This window comes from Accipiter gentilis, chromosome 3 (genome assembly GCF_929443795.1).
Source record: "Accipiter gentilis chromosome 3, bAccGen1.1, whole genome shotgun sequence".
In the NCBI taxonomy this organism is placed as follows: domain Eukaryota; kingdom Metazoa; phylum Chordata; class Aves; order Accipitriformes; family Accipitridae; genus Astur; species Astur gentilis.
The window spans coordinates 1,788,257-1,814,680 of NC_064882.1; the positions used below are offsets into that span (position 1 = coordinate 1,788,257).

At 35.9% G+C, this 26,424-nt stretch overlaps 1 protein-coding gene across 1 annotated transcript in view; it reads right to left on the minus strand.

The window, feature by feature from the left end:
• Positions 1–26,424, minus strand: part of GALNTL6 (polypeptide N-acetylgalactosaminyltransferase like 6) — a 505,186-nt gene that overhangs the window by 260,732 nt on the left and 218,030 nt on the right. The window contains exon 4 of the mRNA XM_049834367.1: positions 22,701–22,867. Coding sequence (XP_049690324.1) covers positions 22,701–22,867 — 167 coding nt within the window. The remainder of the gene's footprint in view (positions 1–22,700; positions 22,868–26,424) is intronic.

Consider the following 26,424-nt stretch of genomic DNA (forward strand, 5'->3'; position numbering starts at 1 on the left):
AGGTATTCCTATGGAAAACTATATGCATTTCCAAGAAGGTACCACCTGTCACACAAAATGAGAAAGGAATTGAATAATTCATGAACAGAAAAGCATAACTGCCTCACATAACGGTAAGCTTCATTCAGACTAAGGCATTCTTTAATATTCAAGCCATCGCTACTAATTACCATTAAAAGACACAATCAATACTAATTGTTTGTGAGGCAACCCATTTCTTTATACTTTTTATGTGCTTTGTAGTAATTCCTACATGCATCGGTTGAGATCAGGACCATGCTAGACGTACACAGGCAGACACACACTCCCCAAAACCAGTTCTTGCTGTAGAGAGTCTGCAACTGACTGCAGGATCATACAACAGGATAAAATGATAACTGAAGAAATTCAGCCCTACTGGGGCCATTGGCATTTATTTCTTTTCTTATTTTACTTTACTGTTGCAGTGCTTCCATCTGCTCACTTGCAAGACATTTGTGTACATCTAAAAACTTTTGGGACAAATGTTAAAAATGTAGTCTCAAGGATAGTTTAAGAGTGTGTTTCTAAAAAAAAAAAGTTGTCCTTGTGTCATAATTTCTGCCTTTATTGAAAGAATTTTGCTGCTGTTATTAATGGGCAGTTAGGAACTACCTAGAGCATAAAATGTCTCCAAAAATATAAAGTGAATTCAGGTGCTGTACTGTAAGTTTCAGTAGATAATTTCTTAAGAAACATTGAAAGCCAAATTTGAGTTAATGCCTAGAATAACGATCCCTTCTGAGAGGTAAGAGCAATTAGGCTTAGCTAAGTCAGAAGGCAGCCAAGACAACTGTACCCATATATGTGCTGAATTCAGACTCCTGAGAAGGCTATCTATTTTAATTTCTCCTACATTCCCTGCTTAGCTGTCACAACATCTATGCAAACACATACAAGTTGAAGACTATCTCAAACTGTAGCATTATTGCAAAAGTGTTAATGAACAGATAGGAGTAGAAAGGCATAAAACATGTATTTTATTCAAAAGTCTACTTTTTTCTCCTATAAAATTTGGTCAGGCCAGAAGCCCCTAGCATTTAATTTTCACACGTGCCATTGTAACATCATTACAGACTTAATTCAAAAAAACCCACCACACAATAAAATCAGGAGATCCTTGGATAAAGTACAAAGCTTTAGAGACCTATTTTTGCTTCCTTTCTTCAAAGTTAACAGCAAAATACTCCAGCGTCTGAACAGCTAACATCAACATTCACCTCACAAGGCAAATGGATTGTTCACGATCATCTGTCTAGCAGCATACTTCAGACGCGTGACCACATTTAATGCAGAAATTATACTTGATCTGCAGCCTACAAGTCTGGTAGATGCTGGATGGATAAGAAATGCATGTATAGTTTCTTGTTCAGTGTTTAAAATGGCAATACATTACAGATTACAGTATACTTTATACAACACCATACACTAAACATAACTAATTGCTATGAAAGTATGTGCTTTAAAAGTTAAGATGATGTTTTAAGTAACCATAATGGTCTGAGAGGAAAGTTAAGCACTGATAATGTCAATAATTTGTTATGCTGTTTTGTACTTTACTTTTTCAGTCTCTTCTTGCTTCAGACATGACCTACAGTCAGCTTAAATCACACCTGACAACCCCACAAGAAAGGCTGTAAAAGCAGCAATTAGGAACACTGAAAACACCCAAATAATTTATTGTCACCCTAAGAGCAATTTGTGTCTGTTACTAAAATATACTAGAGCCCATCACACCACAAGGCAGTCCCAGACCAAGCTGTCTCTCAACACCAACAAAGAAAACTGGGGAAGTGCTAGCAAGGTGGGGAGAAGCAAGCAGAGCCTACAGCGAAGCTCTTGTTGAGGCATTAGGAAAAAGGAGATCATTCAGAGTAATTTGGTCCCCTTCTTCCTATCACAGGTAACTCCCTCCTGTCCCTCTCCACCATCCCTGTTTTACATTCTGCTTGCAATGCATAGCTTCTCAGAAAAAAACCTCAACCAGAGTTAAATATATATCCATTTGAAATCTTCTATTTGAAATTCATATTGAAATTGGAAAAGTTGAGACAGTGATAATTGGTTTTAAGGATCAAGTGCACCAAGTGAAAGTCCTCTCATTTGTTTACTTCATAAAATAATTTATGCTATGCTGTATTCACCAATTATGTTGAATTATGTATTCACCAATATCCTGAAATGTCACTCTAAAATTTACTTTATGGAAAAACTAAACTGATAATGGAATAATTTGTTCTATTAAAACCAATTTCAGTGCTCAACTACAGTTCTGTGACCAAAATAACTTTACCATTTTAACCCATTGGTCATAATCTACTATTTTAATGGTTTATCAAATTCTTTTCAAACCTGACTCTTATGCTGAGGCTAGACATAATCTGAAATTGCAAGTCATTAATATAATGCCAATAAGGTCAGCCAAATTATGGAAGCAACTTGCCCTACCTAGCTGCTGACCTTCCACTTCAATGTAAGGTCAGCAAGCCTAACATGATCCACCTCAGTGTTTATCCTGCATTAAACAATTAAGGAAACCCCTTTAGAAGATTGTATCACTTCAGTGTGGGCAGTTTTATTAGCATAAAAGCATTTATACTGTTAACTTTTCTCCAATACCTGATACATAAGTTGCTGTAACAGCAGTATAGTAACACTTAAGATATTATAAACTGCAGGGAAAATATCAGCCCTATACGTCTCATTCTGCTGAATTCAGGCTTAAGAAAAATCTATGCCCTGCCTTAGCTCCTGTAGTGACCTGAAGCATGCCCACCCCCCAAAAAATTTCTTAAGTTTTGCAACCTCTACAGAACTGAGATTAAAACAGAAGCTAAAACTGCAGTGGCCATTAAAACAAAAGGAATGGAGAAATACATGGTCATTCAAGTAACAGTCATATCCCCAAGACGGAGGTTAATCTGACTATTTGACAGTAATAACACATAGGCGTAAGGGGAAGACACTAACTTTCTCCAACAAATTGTGCTAAAACAATTTAAACTTTCCTTATTATTCATTGTTTGTGTCGTGCCACTAGAGTACACCGCACTTTACACACATCTTGTTTTTCATCGCATCCCAGAGCCAAACAAACATTTGTCTTCCTGTTCAAATGTTGGAGTCATTAACATGTGCTTTGATGCACCACAAACTGAATGTTTCCAATTGCTGTGCGATAACCTGCTGGCAAGGCAAGAGATCCGATCAGAGCACCAGGGAACCGTGTAGAAGTTTAGAACACAAAATAAGCATAAATGTATGCAAATCTTGAGGCCCACCTGAGAACCTTCCCACAGCAAATCTTTTTCATATTATGTTAACAGTAAGATGTTAACGTAAGATGTTCTGTGCCTGTCCAATATCACTGGACACCAACAGCAATACCCGTTCAGCATGAAGCTTCTCATATGCATAATCTTATCTGCTGGGTTAGCTTTCCAGCTGGATAGAGGTACTTCTGGGCAAAGTAGTGAATGAGATGCTTTCTCTGGTATGAGACCATCATACAAAGCAACAGGAATTTTAAGGAGGCTAAGTTCATTCTGCTCAATTAGATAAGATGGTGTTGGTTTCCCTGTTGAAAAGTGATTGGAAAAAGACAAAAAAAAAAATTAGATTATGATACTAGCAAAAAAAATTTACTGCACGATATCAAAATACCAGGCAGATAAGAATGACTTCAGAGTTATATATGCTCACAGATGTCCAATATCAAGAAAAGAAATTCAAGACAGATCTTAAAGACAATTTAAAAAGCTGAAAACAGGATTAAGGTAAAAAAATCCTCTCTTCCTCTAAGACATGCTCCAATTAAAAATAAGTTTCTTACACCAGATTGCTCAACAGAAAAAGGATAACTTGAAATGTCCAAGAGAAATTCTAAATATGTTTCCCAGAAATTAATTAGATTTAATTTTGTCTTGTACTTTAATTTCTGCTCAACTCTACCTTTCCTAAAGCAGTAAAAGTCACAGTGCTTAGTTGTACTGATCAGAGAGGAAGTACAACTTATCAAAAGCACCCATCACTCACCAGCTTTCATCATAAAATAAGACAGCGTCATATAACAGAAGTACCACTGACATAAACAGAAAGAAATAATGTAATCAATGTAAGAATCAATAAGATGCATTATTCCCTATTTTCTTCTTTAAACACAAAGTTTTACATTTTGGGGGTTTTGGTTTTTGCTCTCTAACAAATCTTAGAGGACAGCCGCCTAGCATTACAAACTCAAAGAACATAGAACAAAAACCGTGATGCCACATTAGACAACTTCGTACATCCACAGGCTATAATTCATAAGAATTATTAAGTTAGAATTAAAAAGGTAATTTTCATTAGAAAGATACACAACATGAAAACAACAATACCATCTTAATGCTTTCTTAAACTCTACTCTCGAGATGCCACCGTATCTAATAGCATGCCCAACAAAGTTGCCCAACACAAAAGGGACAAGCATTAGATAGATCCACATATAGCTGGAAACATACACTCCTGTTCCAATGGATACAAAGACAGCTTATTTCTTCTTGTTTCCACACAATAAATTTCTCACTTATGTTTCACCCTAAGGTTATTTGCTTTTCATTATCATTACTTGCATAATTTTTTTTTTTTGTTGTTGTTCAATTTTAAAAGGAAACTGTCCAGCTCTCTTGGCTAATTCTTCTAGCTTACTCTTCCTCATACATAATCAATCTACTCTAAGCCTTTCCTTGTAAAACAGGCGATATACCAAGGAACAACATGCCTTCTGGGATGAAGATTACATCACTGACTTTTTACCTTAACACATCAATCACTCTACTTCAAATCTCCTTGACAACTACTAGTCCCCTAAAGCCATGCAGAAAAACAGCAAAGAACGGCATTTTATATCATCCCAGAGCTGCTTCATCAGAGACCCAGAAATGAGCCATTTTGCATCTCTTTGATCTCTCGGGGCTTAATCCAAGTATTTTAATTAGCCCCTGCACTTTCTGAGTCTTACACAAAGAAGGAAAATCAGATTTGCAGGTAGTTATTATCAGTCACGTTAATCCATTTCCCTTGCATTCGCTGTGCTTGGTCAGTTCTGGGTGCCAGCCAGCCAACCATCGCTTCCATGAGACACGGGGCAGCTGTTAACTCCTGGTCAGAGATACTGACCTCAGTCCTGAGGCAACGTAGATCTACTTAAATATGAAAGAAAACACAAAATACCCGTTTCAGCACTTTTCAGTAATATTTCTTATGAAGCTGGGTAAAAGCAAGTGTGTTGCTCATAAAAGCCTTGATGTGTTCCTTCACACAGTGCATTTCTGTAACTAATTTAAAGGAGAGAGTTGGCATGCCACAAAAGAGGCATGCTTATTTTGATCCTTTTAGAAGACGTTATTCTTTCAAAAAGCATACATACTAAACATCTTTCTTATTTTATACAACGACAAACCAATAAAAGAGTAACTGAATTGAAGAACAATTTCCATAAATCTAATATTACTGGTTTTCCTGTGTAATACTTCTAAAAGCAACAAAGTTAAGATAATATATATATATATGGCAGCAATCCACAAAGTTGTATTTGAACATTCAATAAGAATTTTTTTACAGAAAGATACTCTTTGAATGATTTAGAAAGCTTTATATAATACTTTTCACAACACGGCTTTGAATAAAACAGTCAATTAAATAAAAGAGCATGTGTCCTGGTTTCAGCTGGGATAGAGTTAACTGACTTCCTAGTAGCTGGTACAGTGCTGTGTTTTGAGTTCAGTATGCGAAGAATGTTGATAACACTGATGTTTTCAGTTGTTGCTCAGTAGTGTTTAGGCTATAGTCAAGGATTTTTTCAGCTTCTCATGCCCAGCCAGGGCACAAGAAGTTGGCACAGGACACAACCAGGGCAGCTGACCCAAACTGGCCAACGGTGTATTCCATACCATGGGACGTCCCATCTAGTTTAGGAACTGGGAAGTGGGGGCGGGGAATCACCGCTCGGGGACTGGCGGGGTGTCGGTCGGCGGGTGGTGAGCAATTGCCCTGCGCATCATTTGTACATTCCAATCCTTTTATTACTACTGTTGTCATTTTATTAGTTTTATCATTATCATGATTAGTTTCTTCTTTTTATATTCTATTAAACCATTCTTATCTCAACCCAGGAGTTTTACTTCTTTATTTTCCCCGATTTTCTCTGGGATGGGAGTGAGTGAGCGGCTGCATGGTGCTTAGTTGCTGGCTGGGGTTAAACCACGACAGCATGCTACTGTCAAACAACCAAAACCGCTCATAGTTCTGGACTTGGTTTTTTTGAAATATGCCTCTCGGAATACTAAATTTACTAGATTGTTTATATTTACATCTAATAATTAATTCCATTTAAACTCACAAATATGTTAGAGAGACATATTGTAGCAATGAGGTTGATGTATCACATACTAATCTGAAACACTAGAATAACCTTATCGTTCCAAAGCTCTGTCGAGCTAAAGCAGACAGGAAGAATTGCAGTTATATATTGTATTCATATATAAATATCATCAGTAAATCTGCTTTTACCATTACAGCAAATGGGAGCTAGCTTTTAGATGTCTGATTGATACCTGATTAATACACTGAGAAATTAAGAGAAATACTGCTGAGTCATCTTAAAATGCAACCTTACGCAGAAAAATAAAACTAAAAAAGCAAATGCATCTCAAAGTTTAAAATATTTGTATCAGAACTATGTTTGTGGTGTGACCTGAGTTTTTCTACCAGTCACCCCTTTTTGCTATGATCCCCTTCTGCATTTCCTGCAAAACAGATTCTCATTCTTGCCCTCAGCTCCCTCCAGATTGCACTGATCAAGATTCCCTTTCAATACACATTTTTCCAAGAATTACTTCACCACCATCCCCATTCTTTCTCCTCAGCTACTGAAACCTGGAATCATTCAGGTTCCCTGGGATTTTGTGGCACATTCCATAGCTATGAAGGGGTTTCAGCTTCAGGGACACTCTTTTTTTGGACAAAAAACTAAAAGAAGCAAGAAAAATCTATTTCCTATGATGCTAAAGAACACAGCCTGAAGGAGGAGAGTGAAGACAGGAAACAGACAATTTCTGTTTCTCCTCCACTACTTCTCTCTCATATGCATGCAGGGATGGTAACTTTGTTTGTATGGTTCTGCTACCTCATTCATATTTACCTTTTTATGACAAGAAGGCATACACATTTAAGTGGCTTTACAGAAACACTCCGCAAGGATGCATTACCAAAAAACCACGTATGCCTCTGCAATACAACTTATAATAGCAAGAAAGGTTAGACTAGCACCTCGGAGTTAAAAATTATTTCATACAGACTAGCATGCAGTTAGATCATTGTACCCCTGACTTGCCTCACAGCTCATGCTGCTGCTTGTGTAACACAGGAGTGCCACGCGAGTTATGATTTTCACATCACAGAGAGACTGTGAGGCAGCCAATACATTGGAATAGAAGGTGACTTTATCCTGAAATAAAACATCATCTGCCTAAAGGAAAACCGATTGCAAAACATACTGAAACCAAAATCGCTATGCTATGTCTTCCAAATATTTCATAATATAATATTCAGTCCTGGGGGTGGTTTGGTTTTGGGGGGATTTGCGTGGTTGGTTTGTTTGTTTTGGGGTTTTTTTTAGCAACAGTTCGTGGGCATGATGGGTTTGAGTTTTGGGTTTTTATTGGACCTAAAGCAGGTTGCTAAAATTCAACCCAGTATTTGCCAGCTTAATTAGATAACATAAAAGACATACAAGCCATTTCATCACAGATCTTTTTCAGTCAACTTAATTGTTTTATACTAGGACAAGTCCACCTGTTCTACTGGTCTTTACATGAATTCTGAAAGTACTCAAAGAGGACAAATGAAAACCACTACAATGCAGTGGAATGCAAGTGACTGTTCATATTGAAAATGAAGACGACACCATGACCAACAAATGGGCTAGATTATTTTACTATTTGTATTTGCATACAGTTTACAGAATTTCACACCTCTTTAAAGGGCTCCCAAAGTCTATCCCACTGAAATAAGGGAAACTTGCTTTTAATTGCATTTTTATAACTACTGTTATTTTACAGTATAAAGTCATAGCATTTTAGAATATATAACATTTGACAGGTACAGCATAAGTTGCCCACTCCAAGAAGGAAACAAAGTAGAAATAGATAACACCTCAAAAAACTAAAACAAACAAAAAAAAAAGGTGGGGACATGAGAAAGGGGAAGAAGAAGTTAGCTCACAATTCTTGTTGAAGCTCTAACTTCAGTTAAAATTACCTTAACTAGCAACACTTACAAGACTCTATAGAAATAATCCATTCAGTTCAGAAGTAATAATCATCAATTACCTTGAACATTTAATCACTCATACTACAGGAGTACACAACAACAACAACAACAACAAAAAAGGGGGGCTTCAGCATTATTGCCACTGTCAATCTATTTTACATTTCATGCTCTTACATTCACAGCTGGCATCCAGATTGTCACTCACTGGTTAAGAACATCTTTAACTTTTCTCCGAAGGAGGATATTTAAGGTCCTGTTAATAACTCTCTGACTAGATGCACATATTTTAATTTGTCCTGTAGTACACTTTAATGCCATTGTTCATGTATTATTAGTTTTTAGCACAAAATCTCTTTCCTATAATTAATATCAAACTGCCAGTAGAAAAATAGAAGAAGGAGGTTTGCAGATAGGAAGCAAGCACTTCAGTTAGTGTTTTCAAATACATTCAAGGGCAGCAATAGTTTTAAACTCAAATATAAGTTTGGATTATTTTCATTTTTCCATTCATTAGCATAATCTACTATTGCTTTCTTATTAAAATTAAAGTTAAAAATTGCAATAGGTAAACCACTCAAAGAAGAACAAGACTAACATCTGTTCTGAATTATTTTGCAGTGCTAAAGGATACTGACTTCAATATCATTACATTTGTTTGCACATAGTATCTCTTTCTGTTTACACACCTGGAACTACTTTTTGGAACAGACTGTGGGACTAAGATCCTTGAGTAATTTTTTTTTCAGTTCTCATCTAAATGAATCAGTTGTACTTGAAACATGTTTTAAAGCACCATCACTTCCCATCAGAACTGCATAACATTTTTTAAAAGAAACTTTGAAGTTCAAATATTTACAAATTTGTCTTAAATATGAGAGACTTTCTGTTTTGAGTAGAAATACTGTACCACAAATACAGAAAATGCTGCAGAAGGCAAAGGAAAGTTGCTCACAGCTACTCTGTGGAGCTGCAGCAGAAACAACCGCTACTCATATACATCAATGAAAGTTAGAAATCTTATGCCTTATTAATTCTCCTTTAACTCTCCTTCCCCATCAATACATCATCCTTCAGACTGAAAATCAGTACTGTGTGGCTTTTAAATATATAATTCCATTTTTGTCAGAAAAACAACTTTAATGGTATTTTGGCCTTTAACATTAGGGGATACATATGATGCCCAGAAAGGTTCCCCACTCTTATAAAACACCCCCTTCTCACCCAGCTGTTGTACAGGCTGCATTCCCCACAGGCAATGATAATTAATTAATTGATCAGAACATTTAGAAATCCTTAAAGAAAAAGGATCAGCAATCAAATTTTACATTTCTTACAATAAAATACTGGACTGAACAGGCAACCACTTTACTCACTATAGCCAGAGGACATCAGAAAAATCCACGTGGCATGGGAAGGCTCTCTTCAAAAGGCTTCCACACATGCAAACATCTAAAGAAAATTAATTTGGGTCTCTTCTGCAATTAAATGAGGCAGAAATGGACTAAGACAACAAACTCATGTCTATCTTGCCAAATCTAAAGCAACAAGTTTGCTATTTTGATAGCTGTGCACAAACAGCACCTTTACAAAAAAAGTCAACTCTGTTTTGTAAATTAGGTGTGTTGCCCTTCAAACAAAGGAGAAAAAGACACCTTAGCCAGACATCCTCTTCCAGAGTTGTCGAGAGATTTCTGCCTATTAAAGATTATTAGGTCCCTAGTAAAGAATCAACATTTTGAATGCAAATTAATATTATGCATTCCCTCTGATTATTTTTTTTCAGAGATAGAAAATATTGTGGAAAAGTATCCTGACCTAGCAGTAAGAGAAATTAGCTTACATATCTTTAAAAACCAGAACAAACCAGAAACAAAACACCCCCCTCCCCCCAAGCCCCTCACACCTCTGACGATAGCAACACCCACTCAAGCTTCCAAAAAATGTGCATATGCCGTGCACATATTTGCAGTATGTTTTACAGATGTAATTAGAAGTGTTCGCTCCATCACATAAAAGCAAAATCCCTAACAATTGCCTGTTCTAAATGGTTAGGATTTTCCGTATCGTGAAGTGCACTCTGCTTTGTGGAAACACTGCAGGAGTTTGGCCTTTCTCAGGCCTGGGTGGTCTGGTCACCTTTCCAGCCAGTGTTACATTATGGAACAAAATAAGGCCAATAGACTGGAAATATTACCTTCAAACAAGCTTTACATTATATATTAGCTTTTCATCAACATTTTTCACATTTCTTTTTCTTTCTTTCTTTTGTATTTATTTTTTTTTTTAGACAGATATATGCATTTTATTTTCAGTATTAGCTTCATTTCGGGTTTGAAGCATTTGTCCTAATGCTTATTTCTTGAGTTTGTGCATGGGGAGGGCAGATACGGGAGTTCTTACAGCAGGTGAACAAAGGTTGCTAAGTCACTGACCATAAATGAAATCAACAAATTTGTATGTCTCTGTGTGCTGTCTGTGTCTCGGTGGAATTAAGAAGCAGCCTTAATGCACAAGCATACAACAGGATAAAAAGGGGTTGGGGACAGGGGAGGGGTGGGGACAGGGGAGGGGTGGGGTGGAGAAAAAGAAAAAATAATCACTATCCCAGGCAAAAATATTTTATATTTCTAACTTGGGAAGACAGAAGGGAATGCTCAAAAGCTCTTGGCATGTACCAAATCATGTTGCTTCTGGCACTCTCTTCTTCACCAAAATCTTCCACTGTATGTGGAACTTATTCTAATTTAGAAAGCTTGATTTGACCCAGTCCTATTAAAATAAATCCTTTATAATTGCTAGTACAAGTTATTAATGTTGTGTTCACAAATCAGTAACATTTAAAAAACAAACTATGCATGACAGATCCATTAAAGCGTTCAGCCATTTATAAACTTCATAAAATTGCCCATCTGCCTGAAAGATGCATGAGCTCAATTTGGGAAAACAGCACATACAGAAAGGCCCCCAAAGTTGACTGAAATGTCTGGATAGTGATTTCTGAGAGCAACAATAATATTCCTTTTCAAGCTAATCAAAATTATAATTGTGTTTTTTGTACAGAAGATTTGTAGCTAGACAACTCCATACGTCATTAATGCCTCCTGTGAGACATCCAAGATGCAGAGCAATGAACAAACACGCATAAGTACACTTTTGATTTTTGACTGCACAAAATAAGAATCTGCATAAACACATACAACACTAAACAAAATAGATGCTTTTGGCAACAGCCTTCATTTATGCAGGATAAATAAATTAAATAAATACAGATGATGGTGGAACTGCTTGCCATTAGCCAGGAAAGAATCATCAGAAACAAATGTTCTCAAATTATGTATTGTGTTATCTCAACAGAAAAGCATCAAGATTAAATGAATACAAATGAATTGCAGCTCTTTTAATACTCATAGAAAATATTCTGTAAGCTTTTTTTTATTTGTTTGTTTTGACAGAAATAGAATATACCAGAGCTTTAATGGAAACTGAAATTATTTTCTGTTCTACTCTGTCTGAAGCAAGGTCAGAATAGCTATTAGAGCTCTTTAAACATTTCTGATTTTGTCAGGGTTACCAAATTAATAGGACAGGACAAACCTTTGTTCCTCACATATAAAGCTTTGAAGGCATTCATTTGCTAAACTCATTACAGGATTTTTTTTCTCTAGGTTGTGCTAAGATTTGAAAATTAAACACTCACTAGGAATCCCACATATAAGAAGCAGCCTAGAAAAGACACCAGCATTTAGTCTGGAAAAAAATGCATATAGTTAGCAATGAAATCAACATTCTCCCAGAGAAATTATTAGAAGCTACTATCTACACCCAGTATTTGACTGTAAGGGCTTTTACAGGCCAAACCACAGTGTTTTACTACCAGAACTCTGGGTTTAAAATTCTCTTACAAGTTATGATCATAATTTCCTGCTTTAGTCATCTCATAGTTTTCTTTATACTACCCATCTTTATTTCTTACCTTCACTTGCTACCAGTGAATGAACAAGAAAATAACTGCTCATTTATACTATTGGTAATATATTTGGAATAACGTTAGCAGATCTCAGGCTTGCCGATGATTTGCAAACAGGAGGGGAAGAAAACCCCAAAGGACAAAACAAACCACTAAACATTTATAATATGGTAAAATAATGTAAAAGGTTTTCTTAAGTTATGTTCTTTAAGATGCATAAAATGTATCTCATGGCATGCACAATGGTATTGCCTGTTCTTTAAGGATGTTACGATTTTGCTTGGTGATTATAAGCCTACTTGAAGGTCTGCATTCAAGAAAGGGGAAAGACAATTTTAAAGTCTACTTAGCTGAACTCAAATGTTGCAATTAAGACAACCCTGAATGTAACAAACTACCATCTTTGGAAAGACTACTAGGATGCTAATTCAAAAGCTTGTCACACCTTATTAAACTGCATTTAACTTTGAAAACAAAGCTGCTAGCCCTTTCTGTGTACAATGAGAAGATAATGAGTTATTTAAAGTAAGGATAACATTAAAACAACAGTCAGGTATGAAAGAGATCATGAATAAATTTTAATTTTAAATTAAGTTTCTAAATAACAGACAACTAGTGTTTGGGAAGAACTCTTTATGTTGATACTAGAGCAAAACCTAGTTGATTAGGTCATGAAAAATAATACTATATAACATCTCAAGCCTGTAGTCCTGACACCTAATATTGAACCTGAACCACCCTGAAAAGAAAATTTGATCTGTTTAAATGGACTGTTTGCAGGAGGTCCAAAGCAATGGACTTCAACTGCTATCCCACATCATCTGACTACAGGTTTTCATGCTGAACACTTTATTCAGGAGACATATCAGCCAAAGATGTAAAAGTTAATTAACATCTCCACTACACTACTCACTGTAGTTGTGGAAATAATACATTTGGAGTACTAGCTAAGAACTGCTAAATGCCAATGAGATTTCCAAGATCACCTAATTCATACCATCAACTTTGAAATTTTAAAAAAGTAATTAAAAAAAAAAGAATTTTCTTGAAACTTACAACACTAAAAGAAAGGAAAGAATGTAGGGAAATGTGTAAGAACTATATCTTTTCCAATCTTTCAGCTACTAATATGCAGCTTTTCCACAGTTCATTAATTACGATAGCTGAAGAAGGTAACCATGAGCTAATTGTTCAAGTCTCTTGTAAAGTTGTTTAATGTATCACTGCAATATAATAATGCTTTTTCGAGTGGAAAGTAAACAGCTGATGTTTGAGAGAAAAGGCAATGTAGAAACCAATGTTTACTCAGGTTTAGAAATATTCTTTCCTATTTATGAGATCAAATTTGAGTATTCCACATGAAGGATTTAATAATAATTTAATTTCAGCCATAATTCAATTTAACCTTAAAGAAATGTAAATCAAAGCTGAGATGCATAGTAGAAAAAAAAAGGAACACAAAACTAGAAAGCATTTAATTTACTACACAAATAAATATGCTTCTAGTATTTCAAGATTCTCAGAGTGAATATTCTAATTTATTTCCAAATCTACTTCAGGTATCACGTGACAACAAGTATGGCATAAACATTTTTAGAAGTTGACACACAGAGGACACAATCTTGCTAAGTATAGGCTGCCCATTGGTTCTTATCTCAAAAACTCTTTGCACGTTCACACAAGAAAGGGATGCAACCTACAGCCATCAGCATGATGCACACCCAGCAAGCATTTCCTAGGGTGGGCAAGCCAAGAAAGACTCACCAATACAGAGCTTGCAGAAACACAACCTTCGTATTCTGACTCCACAAGTACTCAAAAGTGAATTTGCTCAGCTATTATAACCAATTCAAGGAACTATGTGAAAATAAAGATTTGTTTTCATATTAACATTGCATGACTGGAGTTTTCATTTTCAAATAACATCTGTTTGAGTGCATTATAGAAGAGATGAAAGAGGCATTTTACAGCTCAATATCCCAAGTATAAAAACGTAAATCCTGTGTTTAGTTAGATCTCTAGTCACTATAGACATCTTGAAATTGTTTCATTTTCTATTTGGCCTTTTACTTTTTTTAAAAAAAATCTCCTTTTAGATATAGTGATGCATTATTTTATCAGCTTTGAATAAAAAGATTTTGACCCTATATGAGGGTCAGTCTCGTAATTTTTCTGATGTAGTGCACATGAAGCAGCAATATGCTGATGTTAAAGTCAACATTACTTCAAAATTTTGCTGCATTAAACTCTGCTCCTGTAAAGGTTTGCTTACTCTATCCGTGGTATGAACAGTGCAGCTGAAGTTGCTGCGATCACTCTGCGTTCCGGGATGTTACATTAAGCAGGGGTGAAGCCAGCACAAATTCTTTAGGGAGTAGAAAACATTTATCTTTACCTTTGTATAACTACTTGACTGCAGCAGTAGGTTTCCCAGGTGGTAAGGCTATGTGTTTCAGGTGTAACTATTCAGCTATAAACCTCATAGGTATGTGGATTCAGTTACTTTCTTACACGTAATGTCTGTGTGAGTTAGGTCTAGTATTGCAAATACGTGCCAACACTGTGGTTAATGAGAGCACTCTTAACTTGACAACAGTTTTCAAGATAGCAATGTCAGCTGTCTGAAGTTTACAGCTTTCAAATAACAAGGGTGTCAGCACCTACATTTGGGATGACTTTTGAATGACACCGATTCACTTGTGAGTCCTCTTGCTAGGTAACATGTCTACTGCAAGAATCATACTGTAATTGATAGGGTCACTGAGCAGCCTTATTACTAACAGCTTATTAATCCTTGTAGCAAGGCGAGTCTGTATGCTTAATACTTCACAGAAGGCCCATTTTATATCACAGGCAGAGACTGTTCCTTGCAAGTCACTTCCAGGTTCCCCAGTCTCCAGTTACTTTAAAAGATGGCAAGATCTGGACTAGCACTTTCAGCTGATTGGAAACTTACTTCAGAGAACTGCTCCCTACTGATATAACAACACTTTTCACCACAAACTTCTCTGGCACAGCTGTATTTTGGGTAAACCTAGGAAGGAAGCCAGGAAGAATAATAAAATTCCATTTGCAAAAGTATGTGCTTGTTTAATTGCTGTTTTCATTGCAGTTCCACACAGACACTCACAGGTTTCTTTTGTTTGTTTGTTTTTAAAAAAAGACAATTCCAAATATTTCTACATCAAGTACCAAGCCTTATCCAAAGACTTTTATTAGCATTTATTTTCCTATTACCCAACGTTTCTTTCCATTAACAATATCCAGCAGTTTGCTTCAGAAAGTTGTAACACTCAGATTTTGCTGTTGGTATAGGAATAACATTGGCCATCTCTCAACGTTCTTGCCAATATGATACACAAAATAGTGATGAAAAAGATAATGCAACTCCTCATGCCATCTATTAGAGTAAGTGGGCTTCAAATTCAATGTTCACCGCTTAGTTTTATTTTCTCTCTCAGCTGTTCCAAAATGAAGCGGATCTCTCCAGTCTGTACCAAATGACCAGTGTTCTCCAGAGGACCATTGTATATTAAAGTCAGCTTGACTCAAGTGCACCAGTGTAAATATTGATGCACATGCACTACAGTGCTAACAAACTGTTTTCATCTGTAAAGCTGAAACAGAATTAGCCTTAATTTTTCAACTGAATTATTTCAGATTAGTATGCAGTTACTCAAGGTGACAGATTTCTGTGCACCTTTATCCCATTCCTTTTTAACTCTCAACAGTTATTGGTTTATCCTGCTGTATAGCAGCTGATTTCTGAAGTTCTTCCTATCCTATAAACTTCCAAGCATAGGACATCTCCTGTAGGTAGCAGAAAGTTGCATCAGCACAGCTCTCCTTTGGTAGATATTTATGCTGTATAACATAATGCCAGAGAGAGAGTTAAGCTAGCATCAGTTCCAAAAGCAGTCTAGTCTCATAAGCACAGCATTTATCCCCAGCTCATTGATCTTACTCAGCAGCAGTTTAGTACTTGTAACTTCACTTGGAACCCCCATTTTTAGTATAGGAATACCTGTAGAAGCAGGGATGCTCCTGCTTCCGCCTTTCTCCTCCCACTGTTTTTGGTTGGTTGGGGTTTTTTTGGGTTTTTGGGGTTTTTTGTTTGTTTGTTGGTTTTTTTTTTTTTTTTTTTTTTTTTTTTTTTTCCTGCCAGAAAGGGTTACTCTAATCACATAAACAATGCTTAGTATGCTCAATGTCCCATATCATCAGAGCATAAAGTACAATAACAAAACAAGCAAAACAAAACCTTTCACCATCATATACAAACCCAGTGATTTGCCATAAAATACTGCCATAAAATTACTTGCATAGAATTATTTTTCTGTATTTATCACAGCTTTCTGAGAAGCCATACACAGTCCGGCAGCTGTTAACTTGCCATCAAGAGCAAGCGTGGTCCTCAGCCCCTCCATCTGCCACCACTGCTGCCTCCACACATACCACTGATGGCAGCTAGGCCCTCTCCGACTTCCAGCATGTCTTGTCCAGGTTCTGACTTCTGTTCCTACCAACCACTTTTTAGTTATATCCTTTCTATTCAAAGGAAAGGAACATCATAGAACATTTTCCTGGCTGCAGCCACACTTTGGCCATACACAGCACCAGGAGGCAATCCCAGCCACCTTACCATAAACAGTTAATACCGGCCCATTCCTTGTCCTACTGTGTCTCTGGGAAAAGCACTAATGAGCTGTGTCCGTGTACTCTTTTGGATGCGTTCAGCATGGATGCTGTTGGAAGTGTTGTTTGGTACACCAGTGCCCACAGGCACACGCTTTTTTTGAGGAGAAGGGTGGTTAGTTTTCAGGAATGGGCAGACACCTGAGTTCAAAAGTATAGTCTCTGGTATACAAAGGTGGAGAATCATTAAAGGAAAACAAATCCCTTGTGCAACTTTAAAGAGCTCAGCTTAAAAGAAAAGTCATTGAGCCATTATATACCATCTTGAAAAACAGGCTCCTAAACTTAAGGAAATGGACAAAATTAAAAGCATTTTCTTCGGTAGAGGTTGATTTCCACAACATTACAACATCCTCTTCCAATTTTCTTTTTTAAATGTTATATATTTTGACCCCAACAGCAATTTCTGGAGAAGTGAGCTGTCATCATATCAGAGAAGTGCTGTCTATAGCAGAGGTTTACCTATGACAAGACAGTCATTCATACAATATAACCTTCACTTTCATTTCATCACAAAAGTTATATCCAGCCATGATCTGAAGCCAAGCATCCATAAATGGGAATCACAGGTGACATGTTACATAAGCTAGCTTTCTACAAGCAAAATACAGGGAATTTCATATTCATGCAACAAATAGCATGTATTTCTTGAGTGGGAAGTCGAGCAATCTGATACTCCAATAGAGCTGCTCTGCTTTTAGCACAAACTCTCTTACCCTACTGTTATTGTATAATATGACTAATATAATTTCCAGAACTACAATTAAAAAAACCAAAACAACAACCCCCACCCCCAACAAACACAAATCAGACGACCTCTGTAAGGCCAAAAAAGGGTTTAGCAGGTTATTAGGGTAACTGGGCCACAGATCAGATCTTTCTCCACATTCACACAAAACAAAGCACATCACTGGCATTGAAATTCACTGACCAATTAAGTTGAGCTCAGATCAAGTAGTCACAGGTTGCTTTTGCAGACTGACTTGCACATTATTAATCTGGGCTATTCGGAGGTCTGGCACAAAGCGTATGTGACAGTATGATACTCCCAAATGAGTAGTGGTGCAGAAAACAGAGCTAAGCAAGGGGACAGAGATAGGAGAACATAACAGATGAAAAAACGAGAAGGGCTATCAACATGAATGAAAAGTTCCCACTTTGTCATTTTCCAGCAAAACACCAGTTCATTGCCAGTGACAGAAACTAGTTCTGTCCTGCAAGAAGCTGTTGGCTGCTAAGTTTTCCTTTGTTTCTTTCCTTGGAAAATCTGACTGATTTTTTGGAAACTAAAAGACTGCGCGATAATTGTTAACTGCTAATAAATTCATTGTTGGCTGTGGCATTGTTTATTTTTTCTTATAATAGGTGCTGTACCAGTTAGAGAACTATGGGGTAAGGTAAAAATGCTTGGTAAGTCAATTTTACATGCATGGGCACATGCTGTGTTAGTAACAGTTCACAGGTCTGACTATGCTAATAACGTCATTAAAACACAAAAGGAATAAAGGTTGATGTACAAACCTATCATCATGTATTTGCAACCTACATGAACTGTTTAACTAATTAATTATGCAAATCTATGTTCCCCCAAAGTTTTCAAACATTAATCAGAATTTTTAGCATTCCTTTGTCAATGCAAGTTGTTCCATAACAGAACCAATGAAAAACTTGCTTCCTTTTTCATTTTGCCCTTTCCTCTAAAACTGCTGCCCTCATTCTGCTTCTTGCCATGTTTTCAGAGATCCATCTCTGCCAACAGACTGTAACTTCAGAGCAAACTATGTCAACAATAAACACCCCATCCCCAAATATAAACTTGCAAACCAACCCCCCTCCCCAGCCAATTTCAAAACTCCCTCACACACAGAAAAACCCCAACCCTCCCAGAAAAAAACCAACCCCAAATCCATCACAAAGTCAGAAATATTCTGCATACCTTAGTATGCAAAGGTATGCACATTGTAAACTTTTGCGGAAAAGCACGGTACTTGGACCTAGAACTGAGTTATTCAGTGGAAGTGTCTAGTGAGGGCCTGACTACTAAATCAGTTGGGAAGAGTAAAAACATTCTTAAATTTAAGTGTCTGCCTGCGTACAGCATAGCCAGGTTCCTTTATCAATAGCTTTCTGTGGCAACCTAAGTAGAAGTCTAATATTAACCTCTCTTTTATAGAGCTTTTTAAGTGACAACATATTTTTTATGTGTGTTAAAACTCCTATGAACTCTAGATTCAGCTCCCTTCCATCTCACCAGTTCACCACCATTTGGCCACTTGTGTTTACAAAGTAAATAAAAACCCGTTACTTTTCATGAAACAAAGAGCTCCACTAATTCAATTTTCTCCATCCCATTCCTTCATAATTTTTAAGTATATAAACTCTCTATAAATTATATGAAGAAAGATATTTTGCAACTTTGCTTACCTATATTTAAATCTACATTTCCTTCCTACTGTCACAGATGACTTTTTATATTCATGTAGGTTTTTTATATTAAATTTGTCCATAACCAAATATTGCACTTCCAAATCTCGTAACATTTGCTTACCTCCCTCTTATTACCAAGTCTCTAGTCTGCCTTATATTGATATTTTAAAAGGTGCAGCTGTCCTTTTACTTTTATAACATCTAAATGTCATAATTTACAGTGAACATTATGCATGAACTATCTGAAGTTTCTGTTTTTGGTCACAAAAGCCAAAGAAGTGAATATGAATAAAACAAAGGCACACGGGTAATTTTGCAGACAAACCAGCAAACTGCTGGGTACCTGGCTGTGCACTAAAACATTTTCATCATCTGTTATCAAAAGTCCTTTATGTGCATTTCAGTATTTATATTTGCATTAGTTAAGAAAACAAAAAAGCTCCAGCACTTTTATCCATCTTTTACACAGCTTTCAAGTTTCTACTTGTTCTCATCTACTCTATTTCTAACAGGGACTGGTTTTTCATAACAACTTCTTAGACTTCTGTAAAAAGGAAAAGTTTGGTTAGTAGAACACCCTAGAGAAAAAACATTTGTCATTTAATCAGTTCTATTAAAATAACAGTGCTATTGAAATATCCCATTCTCACTTTCAACTATCTACAAACAATGTTGAGGTTCCTAGCAGAAAACTGTCTTTATAATACAAAGTTATGGAATAAGTATAGCATACACAATATCACTTAAATAGTATATGACTGATTTCACAAAAGAAAGCAACAGCCATTTGTCAGCTATTTGACATATGAAGCTTCATGAAGAAATTATACAATGAGAAAAAGGGATGCAGATTTATCACTAACCACTATACTGCTTCAACACTGCAGGAAACTTTGCTTGCAATGATTCTATCAGTTTTGACGACAACTGAATACACTTATTTAATTTTTGACCTAATCTGTCTTCAATGTCTTTCATGCTGCTTTACTGCTCTCACCAGTATAGGGAAAAAGCAACTAAAGGGTAAAGGCCTAATAACTTTAAACTAGGAATCTATTCAATCACTTTTAAAGAAGATTATTTTATGAACTGGGAGGGGGATGGATATCAGTCAGCATTTTTTCAACGTAAAATAACCCAACTGTATTACATGTGGCCACTTCATGAAAAAGAAAAAAGGGCACAAGAAAACATGATATAGCCTCAGATAAGTACAGTTTAGAGGATCACAAATACAGGAATTAAACCTGCTTCAGATGTGCCAAAATGATTCACCTGACTTGAAATTCAATGTTACTGAATTCAGAGTAGATATGCCAGCACATTTTTCTTGTGTGTTTGCTCTTCTCAAAACATACAGTAGCAAATATGCTCAAGTTCAAAACTGGCAGCCATTCAAAAATGCATTTCTAATCTTTAGCTTAATAATACCAAAAAACCGATAAGTAAATCTTCCTAATGGTACAACAGTTCTGGGCCCAGCTCCATACAAATCTTCTTAATAAGTTTCTTTCAGATTTTCAAAGCAGACACTTCTGTTAAGCATTTCCGTGTTATAGGAAACACTTCCAGCTGAAAACTGTTCCACTGCAAAGTTAGATAGGTTTATATAACTGGAAATGAAGATGATTTTGGGGATTTTTATAGTGTTATAGGAATTAATATTACAGGTAATATTTACTCCCAAAACACTTTCAGCCAGCAGCAGAACCTAAGTGTTATAGGAATTAATATTACAGGTAATATTTACTCCCAAAACACTTTCAGCCAGCAGCAGAACCTAAGTTAGGGCAGGCAAGAAAGAGCAACAGAAGTTACAGTATTCCCTTTTTACTGGCATTAATTCTTTTCCTAATAACTGGGGAGTAGCTAAGCTTTCTAAAACATTAACACATTTAAAAGTACATCAACAATAGTCAGTATGATCTTCATTAAAAAATGCTACAGTATCACCATATTGAGTAAGCATAGCTTCAATAGCTGCTGTCTCAGTATAAGAAGCATTTTTACTTGTCAGACACCTCAAAACCAATTTACAGACTTCCCTGTAAGTTGTTTACTACTAGGAAATTGTTTGCCTGCAGAAAAATTGTTGTGCTACTTTACACTTCTTGTTTTGAAAACTTTCATCCATGGTCTAGATTTTATAAACATAGAATAGCCAGAACTGTAGTCACTTTACAATTTCACTTAAATTGCATTACAGATAGAGAGGCAGTTCATCAAAGGACATACTGCAACTAAACCAGCAGATATGAGAGGATAAGATAGATGTGTGCAGCATTAAGCTTTCTAACCCCTGAAATACAAAGTTAAAAATCTTACAAAAATGATTCCACTGCAGCACTCTAGTAATATTCCTCTTGTTCACCCAGGGGCTTCTCACAATAGTAGGTCAGAAATCTGCTCCTGTAAGCTCCTAACTTGAGACAAAGGTTTTACCTAAAACATTAGCAAAGAGCACAATTCTCTCTCTTTTGCTATCAATCTACTCGGAACAAGGCTCATATACACACTAGCAACTGATGTTTCAACAGAAACAACCAAAAAAGCCCCAAAGACTAAAGAAAAGTCAAAGCTCTTAATGCTTGAAGTCCTAAGAGATGTACTGAAATTTGAAAGAAAAAACTATTTGCCAGTTCCATATCATTGTTATGGATGAATTTTACCTAAGTAATTGTTAAATTTGATTTAAGGAACTCAGAGCATTCATTTCTTGTGTTGCATTCAAGAAGTAATTATGGCAGAAGTCATTAAGCGATTGCAGTTTTCTTAATTTTACTATGTATAGATGATGTAAACTTTGATTAACTATTCTAAAGCAGTTTTTCACATTCCATTCAAAAGAGTCTCATTTCTCTGTATGGCTATTTTGTACTAGTACACGAAGCTGTCTAACTCAATAAAATTCCAGGATTAAAATCTAATGAGTTGCATCCAAAATGGTCAAAGTGAATAGAATTTCTGAGTAAAAGCAAAGCCTAAGGAAAAGATGTTGAAACACTAAAATTTGCAGTATTTCAGAAATAATATATTCAAAATGCTATATTAATAAGGGCCAACGAATAGTTCACAGTCTCTTCCCTTTGACATGAATTTCAGTATTTGAGCAAAGTAAAACAAAAGCAACTTATACAAGTTTATTCCAGCTAACAATCAAACAGTGTTTCAAGGCAAGCAGTCCAGCAGGTACGGTCTCTTCACCTTTTGCTTGCCTTTAGTTTCTCTATGGACCACACTGCATCATAAATTTCAAGTTAAAACAAAACTGGTTGGGCCTTACCTCTGTCACTGAAGTCATCCACAAGAATGATTTCTGCTATCAGGCTGTCTGGAGTGCGGTTGATAATACTGTGTATTGTTCGCAAAAGTGAAGTCCAGCCTTCATTATGAAATGGGATAATTATGCTAGTATTTGGTAGCTTTTCCAAGTACACCTTGTGCTTACAGCTGGAGAGACAAGAAAATAATTGTATGAGCATAATGAAAAGTCTAAGTCAGCATATCCTGCTATCCATTTGGGCCATTCAACCATCATGGTTTCTGGCATAAAATCTAACAGTGTAATCAAGCAGCACTTTCATGTGACAATAACTAGCTCATTTAAAATATTTATATTGCTTACAACATACAATAAATTTGAACAGTTACAAAATTTAAGTGGAATGGACAAAAAATTTAACTGGCTGGAATTAGATTGTTTTCCTTCACTAGAAACTTTTTCCTGCAAAATGACAGAGGACGCATCTTCTATGATATTATTTCCAGAAAACAAATCCTCCTATCAGAAAGAATTGTGAAACATAATATGAAGCAAGAGAAAATCTGAAATGATCCTTCTTTTGTCCATAGAGGACAAAATTTGTAAAAACAGTCTACTATACTAAGAGACAAACTCCAGAAAACAATTTGGTATTATTTTGGGTAACATGTGCTTACAACATGCAAAACAACAACATCCACAAATAAAACTCCAACTTCACAACTAGATATCCAAAATGGTTGCTGCTATTAAATACAGAGATAAAACAGCAAATGATTCTGAAAATGCAGATTGATACAAGAAAGAAAATATAAATAACCTTTCATTTTTGAAAGGAAAGCACTGCACCTTCAGCACCTTAATTCAACAGCATCTATGCAACATCAGCGCTTAACCTTACAATTTTCAATATTGTGTTGTTTACATATTTGAGCAAAACCCCATTCTTTAAAAATAAATAATGGCCTTGCAATTCAGTGTCTCTTAATAGCTGAAAATATTTCATGAATAATGTTTAGGTTACTGAAACTGATAGGATCTCCTCTTTCATATTTTGTTGAAAAAGGGGGAAAAGGGACACATTCCTCTGTTGTTAACATGGCATGGCATTTTCAGCTCTGGGGACAAAGTAACTGAATCATTTCTCATTCCCCAAGAGAAAGTCGCACCCTGATAAAGGTATCCCTCCAAGCAGAAACATGTCAGTTTCGTGATAAACAAACAAAAGCAACAAAAAAAGGAAAACAGTTTAGACCTGTAGCTTGTAGGTTTGAAAAAGCAGATATCTTTGCTGATTTTCAGAAAGAAAAATTATGCATATCAAATACTGCTGTAGGTTATAATGTTGATTTACATATATTTGCAGCTTAGTTTGCATTTCTGCTTTATAAATGTCACTTAGAAATCAATATTTACCAATTTATTCTACAGCTACTACACTGAAGAAATGTTCCAAAGAAATAATAAAAACTCAGAGCTACTACAGCTATATTTGCAAAAGATTAATTGTTATGTAGTTGTGAATAAACAATCAAATTTTTGTATGCTTTCCTAAAAAATAAGATTTAAATTTTTAACTCAGACATTTCTTCTTAAAACGTGGTTAATAATTAATGTAATGATAAGCCATTTGCAAAAATAATACTTTTTGAAAATCTTAATAAGCAGTTTGCTAGTAGAACATATATGCACACTGGAAAAAAGGATAGTTACTTTGCAAGAATGTGAAGTTTTGAAGGAAACAGTGCACATTACCTAGTGACAGAAAAGTCTAAGTATATATTCTAACATTTTGGGAGGAAAAAAAATCCACTGCAGCAATAGAGTTCAGTAAAAATTCTTTTTCTTATCTGTAGGAAGAAGTACAACAAAGGAAGCCCATTATTAATGTGTAGCTGTTTCAGCTGGCAAATTAAGAAAACCACCCACCAAAACCATCGCCTACTGTTGCCAGCTGTTTGCCGACAGTGATGCTTCTTGGACTAGAACAAGTGCAACTACTATACATACATGTAATTCTTACGCTATTTTTGAAAGCAAGATTTTTTCCTTTAGCATTTTTAACTCCCATTAAGTATGATTTTAAAACCAGTAAGTTCTCCATCTCCATAAAACCCCAAGCCAACAAACAAAAACTAAAAATAACACACAAAACCAAGCAAAAGAACACTACGTGTCAGACTACAACTTCTAAAGGGCAAGGGGAAAAAAACCAAAACCACACAAAACCACCCAAATATATCAGAATGTTGTTTCTTTTTAAAAATGTTGCCCCTCCTGTATAACAATATACCTTTTGCAAGAGCGTATACCAAAATGTGTATTTGCATGGTCAATAGTGTAACCTTAAGTGTATACAGATGGGGAAGGTAATTGCATTTGGATATTCTCATCGATGGTTTCTGAGTAATTGCATATTTTAAGTGATGAGAAGCAACACTGATGGACTTAGTTTAAAACAATCTCATTCTTCCTACAGAATAGATTGGTCTATGAGCCTTAAGAAAGCACCATGCTTAGAAGACAGAAGAGGAAAACATCTTACATTTTCTTAACATCTCCGTCATTCCACTTTGATCTTTAATACCCATTTATATTTACTTTTACTTTGATAGTCATTGCAAAGGTACCTGGCTATATGTGAAGTGATTTCTAGTAAGAGCCACAAACCATCAAAATGCCCTTTTCCTACTTTTCTCAAAAAAAGCTGGTTGGATTCTCAAATTCATAGAAATGAAACCTTTAAGGTTTCATCATCTTCTATTCTTAAGACAGTCTGTTAGGTTTCATAAGGGTGGCCTACCTGCCTTTCTTCAGCAAGTTAAACTCTGCTCATTTTTAGCCCCTTGCTCTCTGACATGATACTCTAACTGTAACAGAAGATTACTATGTTTTAGAAGGCGTAGCCCAGAAATTCGTTTTATTTGCAGTTCTATTCAGCATTATCTATAGCAGAGTATAGCTGGCTCTGTGCTGTGATAGGCTGCAGGACAAATCTGATGGATAGCTGTAACACTCAGGAAAGGGCCATGAATTGCAATTAGACATCCACTGCTGAGACATTGGATTTACCAAGAGAATAATCATATAAGCATACAGCATTTGTTCAAAGTCCATCAGTGTGGTTCTTTATATCCTGCATTTTAGGAGTGATGCTAAATACCCTGGCTGCAAGAAGACTACTTGGAAGCACAGATACTGCTTCTTGTAAGCCTTTAGTAGTCTTTGAAATAATGATCAGTTTTTTGTGCCTAGAACAAAGAACTAGTGAAGTCCATAGTCATAAACTATTATTATATTTAAATTTATTAATGGTGCCTACCACATAGAATAAACCAGTCTAGATAGATGTATGATTTATGTATTAAACAGAAAAGATAACCTTTTTATATGCAACAGTAACTGACATCAATCCATAAATCGTGACATACAAAGATTTAGCTTATCTAATATTTCAACTCATCTGTGTTTTACTGATGAGAATGATGTTTAAAACCAAGAAGCATCAGCAAGTTATCATAAAAGCTACTAGAAAGATCCTTTTACCATTAACTGCAAAAATTTTTGTATCAGCATCAAAGATTTTTAGAACTGTTCTTTGAACACTAGTTCATTCTGTAGTGTGCACTTAGAGAGGTGCTGACAAAGTCTGAGCATAGCTTCAAACTAACCTTGTTTTATTATTTATGCTGGTTCCAAGGTTCTAACCTATGTCTTGGTAAATAACTCTTGCATTTTTCAGTAC